Here is a 10,817-nt window from a genome sequence, read left to right on the forward strand (position 1 = left end):
GGCGCAGGGAACCCGACCATAACATCTTTAACGGCATCAGAAAGGCCCTCTCTGAAATTTGCCGCTAAGGCGCACTCATTCCACTGAGTAAGCACAGACCATTTACGAAATTTTTGGCAGTATATCTCAGCTTCATCTTGCCCTTGAGATAGGGCTATCAAAGCTTTTTCAGCTTGAATCTCCAAATTAGGTTCCTCATAAAGCAACCCTAAAGCCAGGAAAAACGCATCCACATTGAGCAACGCAGGATCCCCTGGTGCCAATGAAAATGCCCAATTTTGAGGGTCACCTCGCAGCAAAGAAATTACAATCTTAACCTGCTGGACAGGATCTCCTGAGGAGTCAGGTCTGAGAGAAAGGAACAATTTACAATTATATTTGAAATTCAAAAACCGAGATCTATCTCCGGAAAACACCTCTGGTGTAGGGATTTTAGGTTCAGAAATAGGAGTATGCATAACAAAATCTTGTAAATTTTGAACCTTCGTAGCAAGATTATTTAAACCTGCAGCCAAACTCTGAGGATCCATCTTTAAACAGGTGAGCTCAGAGCCATTCAAGGATTATAAGGAGAGAAAGGCAAAGGCAGTAATTAGAGCTGAAATACAACTGATCCAACTATGGAGCAAGCATAGGGAAAAAGAAAAAAAAAAAAATTACAGACTTCTTTTTTCTCTCCTTTCTTCTGCCAATAAGTTTTAACTCGGGCCGGTCATACTGTCATGGTTCCCAATGGCAAGGGAACGTAAGAAACATATAAATAACGAACGAGCTCTCGGGTGATGGAAACTCGAGTTGACCGTGAGCTAAATCTACCACACAACTAATAGTAGCCAGGGAGCATACCTACGGCTTCCTATATGCCACGCGCCAGCCGGAGGACTAACTACGCCTGGTAGAGGAAGAAACAGACCTGGCTTACCTCTAGGGAAATACCCCAAAAGATGATAGCAGCCCCCCACATGTAATAACGGTGAATTAAGAGGAAAAGACATACACAGTATGAAAGTAGATTTAGCAAAGAGAGGTCCACTTACTAGATAGCAGAAAGATACAAAAGAGGACTTCACGGTCAACTGAAAACCCTTTCAAAAACCATCCTGAAATTACTTTAAGACTCCTGTGTCAACTCATGACACAGGAGTGGCAATTTCAGCCCGCAAGAGCTTCCAGCTACAGAGAATTACAAAAACTGCAAACTGGACAAAAGATACAAAACAAAAGGACAAAGTCCACTTAGCTGATAAGCAGACTAGTAGCAGGAACATGCAACCGAAGGCTCTGGTTACAATGATGACCGGCAAGGAAATGACTGGAGAGCAAGGCTAAATAGGAAACTCCCAAACACTGATGGAAGCAGGTGAACAGAAGCAGAAAAGTGCAAACAAGTCACCAATACCACCAGCAACCACCAGGGGAGCCCAAAAAGCGGATACACAACAATTCCCCTGCTCTCCTCCTCCTTCTCCTGCACAGAACGGCTCCCACCATCGCTGTCCTCTCCCTCCTCCTCCATATCTCCGTGCCCCACAGGCTTATCTTTCACCTTGACTGTCACAGCTGGGCTCCGGATCTCCTCTGTCTGTCGGGCGAAGCGCTGCAGCCTGGCTGCTGCATCTGCTCTCCTAGGATCCTCCCCCGCAATCACAGGCTCCTCCGACAGCCTTTCCTCCTGGCCAGCGCCATCTTGGGTCTTTTTCTCCTGCTCCCCAGCCACCTTCCTGGAGCTCCTTCTGCCGGTCATTGCCCCGAAGGCACTCAGATCCGCAGGCACCACACCGGTCACTGATTCCCCAATAATTTCAGGTACCTGGCCACCAATTTTACAGGCTGCAATCCTGCATATAGCTTATACAGAGCGGGAGCTCCTGCCTCAGACGACTGCTCACATCATGCTCAGGCCACGCCCCCCCTTGGTTTCCTACTTTGTAGTAGTGTAGATACCAGCCCCGGAGAAAATCTTCTACTTTCTAGTAGCTCCCTTTCAAATGCCAGGCTGTCAAGTGTAAACTTGCAACCTGCGGATGATGATCTGGACCCTGGGAGAGGAGGTTTGGGAGGTCCGAAAGTACCCAAGGGTAGGAGATGGACATCCTCATCATCCAAGAGAACCAAGGCCTCTTGGGCCAGAATGGGGCTATTAAGATTACATGATTACATGAGCCCTGTCCTCCCGAATCTTCCTCAGCACTGCTGGAATCAGAGCAATTGGGGAAAAGGCATATGCTAGTTGATGGTGCCAAGGAATCAGAAATGCATCTAGTGATACGGGACTCCCCGATGGTGTTATGGAGCAAAAGGTGTCTACTTTTTTTGTTCAGATTGTTCGTGAAGAGGTCTATGCTCAGTACACCCCATTTTTCCGAGATCTGGATGAACATCGTTTGGTTTACCTCCCATTCCCCTTGTTTTAGATGGGAACAACTCAGAAAATCCGCTCTGTAATTGTCCACCCCTTTATATGAAGGCCTGACAGAGATTGAAGGTTGCCCTCAGCTATATGGAAGATCGATTTGGTTACTTCCATCAATCTCTGAGGGGGTACTCCCTTGGTGATTCAGGTACGCTATCACTACTCTGTTGTACGACATAATCCTGACATGGTGGGAGTGAAGGGGATCTAGGAACTCTAAGAGTGTAAACTTGACTGCCAGCAGTTCTTTCATGTTGGAAGATGCTTTCTCTAGACTCGGCGGCCAAGTCCCCTGAGCTAATAGGTCGTTCAGGTGTGCCCCCAACCGCTGGGGCTCCCATTCTGCACCACGCAAAATCACGTCCCAGATCCCGCGCATGCGCAGACGGACGATGCTGCTCACAAGATGGCGCCACGCATCACCGCGCGCGTGTGCTGGTTCCCGAAGCCCCCGGGAGCTTCAGACAGGCAGACTGACGCTTGGGGTAAGCGGTGTGCTTAATCCCCCATCCACAGAGGGACCCCCCCTGGATGCTGCTGCTGTTTCTTACCTGGAGAGGTGGCCGCGATTCCTCCTCGCCACCTCTCCTCGTGCACCCTAGAGGCCCACTAGCCCCAGCGGTGGCGCTTCGGGTCACCACACCAGCTGAGACAGGGGGACCCCCGCTGCCTGAGTCGGACTGATTGGCCCCGGACTCCCACGACGACATCGTCTTCTGTAGGTAAGTCTGTAGGTCTCCCATCAAGGACAGGAAACCAACTGATGTGAGAGAGAGGTACTGCCTTTTTATCTGTAGGTTTCCTGCCCTTGATGGGTGGATCCCCTCTCTCTGTGGTGCCGTCATGGGCGTCAGAGAAATGTTACTTATTAAGTATTTTGTGTGACATATCTGTGTGATTTAAGGGCATAAAAATTCAAAATTGAAAACATTGCGAAATTTTCGCCAAATTTCCATTTTTTTCACAAAGAAACACAAGTTATGTCAAAGAAATTTTACCACTATCATGAAGTACAATATGTCTTGAGGAAACATTATAAGAATCACTAGGATCCGGACAGTGGTCAGAATTGTAAAAATTGGCCCGGTCATTAACATGCAAACCACCCTCGGGAGTAAATGGGTCAAGAGACATCCACTGAGTGTATTAAACAGGACTGTGAATACAGAAGTATGTTTTGTGCATCAAAAGTGGCAAAAACAAAAACAGAAAAAAGGGTAAGTGGCCGATATGCACACATAGTACCAAAAAAGTGCCATGATTACAGAACTAAAACCTAAAAAAAACAATTGATACTGGATAGTTTAATTCACTATTTAACTTATCTATATCTTTTATCACACATGTAAAATATAGAGTAACAAAAATGAATTACGTGGATGGAAAATAAATCACCAGAGGCAAGATGTCAGAATATAAGAACATGATTGTACAAAAATGAGGAATGAAAACAAAATCGATGGCAGTAGGTTTACAAAAAACAGGGTAATACCAGACATTGCAAAGATCTTCAGTAGATCATCATATAATGTAATACAGTAACATGTGCCCCAATACAGATAATATAAACTGACCAGATATGAGCAAGAGATGAAATGTCCGAACATGTCACAAAATAATCATATATTATTGTATGCACAATCATGGAGCATAAATAAGAAATACCCATAATGGAGGTTTGTTCACTCTGGGATGGAGCCAACCCCGACGTGCGTTTCTGCCGCTGATTATAACCTAAAAAACACTCACCTGTATTATCTGTAGGAATCTCCTCTTTACACCGCTCATCACCCCTCAAATATGTCTCTGTAATATGGGTCAGATCTTTACCCTGAAACAGATGGAGAAGTTGTATCAAATGATCCAAAAGAACAAAAAAGATAATAATAAGAATCTTATTTATATAGCGCCAACATATTCCGCAGCGCTTTACAAATTATAAAGGGGATTTGTACAGACAATAGACATTACAGCATAACAGAAATCACAGTTCAAAACAGATACCAAGAGGAATGAGGGCCCTGCTCGCAAGCTTACAACCTATGAGGAAAAGGGGAGACACGAGAGGTGGATGGTAACAATTGCTTTCGTTGTTCGGACCAGCCATAGTGTATGATCATAAATTATCATAAGAATCAAAAAATGACAGCAGTAGTTATCATATAGCTGCAGGTCTCCTGTATAAATCCAACCTATTGGATCCTATTTCTAACCAGCAGCCTCCATAACCAGAAAATGGTGATAAGATCCAGACAACACTTAATGTCTATGATCAGATTTACCCTGTCATCTCCACCAGGAATAAAACACAAATGGCCACATTATTAGAGACAACCATCTAGTGACTGTTTGTTTTCAGAACCTCAGAAATTCATCTTGTAATAGATTCCACTAGATGAAGAAGTAATTCTGCAGGAAACAGTGGCCCATCCCGATAGGATAGCTTCTTACAGTTGGCACAAAATAAGATGGAGAAACTGATATGTTGTGAACAGTCTGTTTAACCTCATCCAAGAGACTCTCTATAGGATTAAAACATGAGGACTATGAAAGCCGGGAAGCAATAAACACACTGTGTAATGTTCCTGGAATCAATTCATTAGTAGACCATTGCGACAAGGTGCATTGTCCTTCTACTGTAGGGTAAACAGCTGCCATGAAGTGATGAACTTAATTGGTCAAAATGCTTCTGTAAGCCCTAATGTCCAAACATCCATCCAGAGATAATAAAGGGCCCAGGATGAGCCAAGAAAAAATCCCCAGTTTTTGCTCTCCAGCTCTGTCCATCTGTTATTCCCATAGATAAGAATGATGTAATGTGACATCTTCAGAATCTCTCACCTCTCCAGTAAGCCGGAAGAGGATCTCTAGGGTGAGGTGTAATATCCTCTCCACCATCTTGTCCCTGTCCCTATCCATCCTTGTAGGGTCACTCAGGAGAATTATCTTATATACTCTACCTCCACTAGCCCGAAATGATGACACCTGACAGAGGATACATGGATTCCTGCTGCGTGCATGAAATTCTGACCCACTAATCAGCATAGCGCAACAGAAATCAGGATTCATCTGACTAGAAGCTGTTTTCCACTGCTCAGTGATATCATTTTTACTCAATTAAGTTTTTTTTTCTATTTGTCTCAGACAATGGTGGCACTGGAACTGTTCATCTGGTGTTATATCAAACCTGTTAAAAGGACCAATGATTGTATTCTAACACGTTAGTTGGACTCCAGTTCTGTATTCAGTTAAAACTTACAAGACTGTGCACTACCTGCTCCTCAGCACAGTTATTGCTCGATAAGTCATTAACGTTCACAGGATCCCATTTCATTGTATTTTCTTCCTCGATCACAACATTCTCAGTACTTTTGATAAAGAGAGTTTTTCTAAAGTTACCTAGTTGAAGTGCTCAATACTCCCAGTGTAATGAGGTTTCACACTGAAAAATGATCACTTCATTTTGTATTACACTCCAGGGTTACAGGTCTAATCTCTATACAACAAAGTAATGGTAAGAAAGTGTTGGTATCTCTAATAAATTGGCCATTCAGTGTATAATACTGCTGGATACAACAAGACTGAACACAAGACCTTCATAGCCTTATACACATCATAGGGGAGATCTCATGACACCTTCTCTCCATCTACCTGATGATCCTGAGGAATATCAAGATCTTCTTGTTTACAGTCCTGTGGAAGAAGAGGACGGGGACATCTCTCTGGTGTTGTCCTCTCACTGGATAGAACTGGAGGAAACACATACAGGGACTGAATTCATTCTTTACATACAGATAATTATAGACCGTGTGTATTTAGTCCTGTCTATTACCTGGAGATGTGAGGGGCTGGGGAACCTCCATCATGACGTCCTTGTACAGATCTTTGTGTCCTTCTAAATACTCCCACTCCTCCATGGAGAAATAGACGGCGACATCCTGACATTTTATAGGAACCTGACACATACAATGATACCGTCATCCCCCCGATCCCTCCATAGCGTTACTGTATAATGTCCCAGCATTCCCAGCAGTGTCACCTCTCCAGTCAGCAGCTCAATCATCTTGTAGGTGAGTTCTAGGATCTTCTGGTCATTGATATTCTCATGTATCAGGGGGTGAGGTGGAGGCCCCGTGATTGGACTCAGGGGTCTTCCCCATCCCTCAGACACAGGGTCCTGACAGCGCTCACTAGTGGTCTTCTTCACTACTGTGTAATCCTGGTTATGGAGAGACACATTAATAAACCTCACTACAGACATTTCCAGAGTCCTCACCTCTCCAGTTCTGTCCATCTGTTATTCCCATAGATAAGAATGATGTAAAGTGACGTCATCAGAATCTCTCACCTCTCCAGTAAGCCGGAAGAGGATCTCTAGGGTGAGGTGTAATATCCTCTCCGCCATCTTGTCCCTGTCCCTATCCATCCTTGTAGGGTCACTCAGGAGAATTCTCTTATATAGAAGATCTCCACTGAGAGGATCCGATATTGTAGGGACCTGAATGGGGAGAAGATGACGATGTAACATCATAAAGATCCCATGTAAGAAACCTCCGGAGCTGTTACCGGCGTCACATGATCACTACATCCAGTCATGGCCCCGTCCTGCCCCCGGTATAACACACAGTCCCACTATAGTCACATACAGAGATTTATCACAGGCTCAGCACTGAGGGGGTTAATGTCCCCTGCGCCCAGTAATGGGGAATCTCCAGCACCTACCTCCACCTGCAGAGCCGCACACCACATATATGGCTGTTCTGTGCGCACAGGACCTGGGATGAGGTCACAGGAGGGGAGGAGTCAGGGGTCACATGATCAGGGGCCTCAGTGTATGCAGGACTCTGCTGTGTGCTGGTTGTCATGGTGCTGGATGAGGGGAAGTTTGTGTGGGGTCAGGAGGGGTTTACAGGCTGGATGTAGCAAAGCCGCGTGTGTACGAGGTGTACGGAGCAGAGCCGTGTGCTATGTACACCTGGGCATAGACCTGTCAATCATCTGGTGGGGAGAATCTCGCTGTGGGCCGCACTGGATTATCCAGGTCTCTGTATCGTCTCCGTTCCCTTCTATCTATGGTCTCTGAAGCTCCGGAGCTTATCGTGCAGTCAGGCTCAGATTCTTGCCGCTCGGGGATCAGGAGATTCTGTGTGAATGTAAAGTGTAACCGTCGTTTTCATTTTTTTTTTTTTTAAATTCGTTTATTAATTCAGTATAAACAAACAATGCACACATTTGCAATTATCATCAATTATACCGTGACATACAGATAGTTGTAGAATAACGTCATATCAGAAGTTACTAAATAATGAGATGTGCATGGTAAATCATTAGATTCTTATAAGAAAAATACCTATTATACAACTTAACAACTTTAACCACTAACAGTAACAGTAAGTCGCCAAAAGAAAACAGATTTAAATCCTGCTCTATGAGCAATGTCCCCAAAAAACCACAAGCCCACCCTCCAAAGTAGATGTCTAGTCAGTGCAAACTATAGAGTATGACAAGAGGAGTTCCATTTGCCCCATATCTTCTCGAATTTACCTGGACATCCTCTATTCTGATACATTGTTTTTTCATATGGGATAATTGAATTCACCAGATCGATCCAAACTCTAAGGGTCGGGGGGGAGCCACCCATCCATCTTAACGCCAATACCTTCCTTGCCAAAAAGAGCGTCTCTCGGAGAAAGATCCCAGTGTGATGATCCCAGGTCTCCGTATCCCACACCCCGAACAGACAGGTTAACGGTTCAAGTGGGACAGGGATCGACAATAACGATGTTAATAATGTCGTCACCTCTCTCCAATAATGAAGAACTACAGGGCACCTCCAAATCATATGAACAAAATCAGCATCGGGCACATGACATCGCAAACAATCCGACGAATGTAAGCGGCCCATTTTAAAGAGACGCGTCGGGGTTAAATAGGCCTGATATATGATATATAATTGGGTCATTCTATTATTGATTGAAGGGGAAACTTTAGTTGAAGATTCAAGAATATCCTCCCAATCCTCTCCCAGTACATCGGGAAGGAGTTCCTCCCATTTCCCCTTGACAGAGTCGATGACCGACCCATCTCCCATGGATAATAGATATGTGTATAGAGAGGATATAAGTCCTTGAGGACCCTGTGATTTGAGGATACCTATTAAAGGCAAAGAAGAGATCGCCCGACCCGTACCCACATTTCGTACATATGATTGAAAAGCTGACCTCAGCTGTAAATACCTGAAGAACTGAGACCTAGGGATGTTGTAATTATTTCGTAGTTGTTCAAAGGTTACAAAAATCCCCTGGTTATGTATATCACTCACCGAGAGAACACCATGGGAGACCCAGAAATCAGTGGATGGGTGGTTTAGTAATTCAGGTATATAACCATTGTTCCACAGTGGCATCTCGGCTATGACATCTGTAAATTTAATAATTCTTTTTATTTGTCTCCATATCAATCTCGCCAGCCGGAGCATAGGTAACAAACGACAAGTACCAACTTTCTCCATCTCTAAAAATCCCAGTGGGCAATCAATCCGGGCAGAATGGATTAAATGACTCTCAGAATTAGGCAAGGAGCTATCAGGCATCCATTTACTTATCGCCTTAGCCTGTCCGGCAAGGTAGTACAAATAGAGGTTTGGCAGAGCCGCCCCACCCCCCTTTTTTGGTCTCTGTAAAATAGATAGTTTGAGTTTGGGTCTGGCCTTTCCCCATATAAAGGATGTGATTAAGGAGTTTAATTTTGCAAAAAATGATTTGGGTATTGGTACAGCACTATGTTGAAAGCAGTAATTGAGTTTGGGAAGCAGTATCATCTTAATTAAATTAATGCGGCCTGCGACAGAAAGGGGGAGTCTACTCCAGGTTATAAATTTAGACTTGACCAAATCCAGCAATGGGTAAATGTTTTGTTGTAGGTCTAACCGACTGTATTGAGACATATGAATACCCAGATATTTGAAGTTGGAAGCCACAGGTAGCGAAGTGGGAATCCCGAGGCAGGGAGACAAAGTATGAGATAGAGGCATCAGGGCAGATTTATCCCAATTTATATATAGGCCGGAAAATTTGCTAAATTTATCTATGGTTGTTATCACTTGTGGTAGAGTTTCTTCTGTTTTATCCATAAATATTATCATATCATCAGCATATAGGCCAATGGTATCTGTACGATCTGCAATATTTATTCCTTTAATATCCGTGGAAGATCTTATGCGTATTGCTAAAGCCTCTATCGCAAGGGCGAAGAGAGCTGGGGACAGAGGACATCCCTGACGGGTTCCCCTGTGTAATGTAAAAGAATCGGAGGTGGAATTATTTACGATTACACGCGCCCTGGGATTCTTATACAGCGTGTCTATCCCCCTAATAAATTTCTCTCCAAAACCATATTTCTGCAGACACGCGGAGAGGAAAGGCCACTCGAGGGAGTCAAATGCCTTGGCCGTATCCAGCGATGCCAGCGCCCAACTATTGTCTGGCTCTAGAGAGCTGTATTGAATCACCGATTGGACTCGCCTGATATTGATAGAAGTACTTTTCCCGGGCATAAAGCCAGTTTGATCTGGGTGTATAAGGTCCAATATGAGTGTATTTAGTCTAGTGGCCAATATTTTAGTGAAAATTTTGTAATCTACGTTTACCAGTGATATGGGGCGATACGATCCACACTCCAGCGGATCCTTTCCTTCTTTTTTAAGTACAATAATGTTTGCATCATAGAATGTTTCGGGCATTGTCTCTCCCTCCCATATACTCTTGAGTACTTTCAATAAAAGTGGTGCCAATTGACCTCGATATTTCTTATACAGCTCAATAGGGAACCCATCAGGTCCAGGGGCCTTCCCGGTGGCCATGTCCATTATAGCTTGCTCAACCTCCTCCAAAGTAAACTCAGCTTCCATAAAGGCTTGCTGAATTGGACTTAATGAAGGGAATGCTATGTCCGATAAATAGTCTACACATTCAGGAACACCCAAACCACTATTAGACTTGTATAAAGATTTATAGTAATCATGAAAACACTGGAGGATCTCCTCAGTAGAAGAAACCAATGAACCATCAGGTGCCCGAATCTGCAATACTGTATTGGATGTGTTATGTTGGCGTACTAAAAAGGCCAATAGTTTACTGGCTTGATTCCCCAATTCGAAATATGATTGACGGGTAAAAAACAATTTACGTTTGGATTTTGTGTCCATATGTTGGGTATATAGCCTTTGGGAAGTGAGCCAAGCTACCCTGTTGCCACTAGTTTGGTTGGCTACATAGGCGGCCTCGGATTCCTTTAACTGTCGCTCCATCTCATCATCCCCTCCCGCCGTTATTCTTTTAATGTAGGAAATAGTGGAGGACAGACATCCCCTTAGATATGCTTTTAAAGTATCCCAGAACAGACC

At 44.1% G+C, this 10,817-nt stretch overlaps 1 protein-coding gene across 1 annotated transcript in view; it reads right to left on the reverse strand.

The window, feature by feature from the left end:
• LOC143767276 (uncharacterized) overlaps positions 1-6,907 on the reverse strand; it is a 31,595-nt gene extending 24,688 nt beyond the window's left edge. The window contains exons 1-5 of the mRNA XM_077255483.1: positions 6,762-6,907; positions 6,453-6,632; positions 6,246-6,369; positions 6,065-6,162; positions 4,163-4,244 (exon numbers count right to left, since the gene is read on the reverse strand). Coding sequence (XP_077111598.1) covers positions 4,163-4,244; positions 6,065-6,162; positions 6,246-6,369; positions 6,453-6,632; positions 6,762-6,839 — 562 coding nt within the window. The 5' untranslated portion in view covers positions 6,840-6,907. The remainder of the gene's footprint in view (positions 1-4,162; positions 4,245-6,064; positions 6,163-6,245; positions 6,370-6,452; positions 6,633-6,761) is intronic.
• Between the last annotated feature and the right edge of the window lie 3,910 nt (positions 6,908-10,817).

This window comes from Ranitomeya variabilis, chromosome 4, assembly GCF_051348905.1.
Source record: "Ranitomeya variabilis isolate aRanVar5 chromosome 4, aRanVar5.hap1, whole genome shotgun sequence".
Lineage (NCBI taxonomy): Eukaryota > Metazoa > Chordata > Amphibia > Anura > Dendrobatidae > Ranitomeya > Ranitomeya variabilis.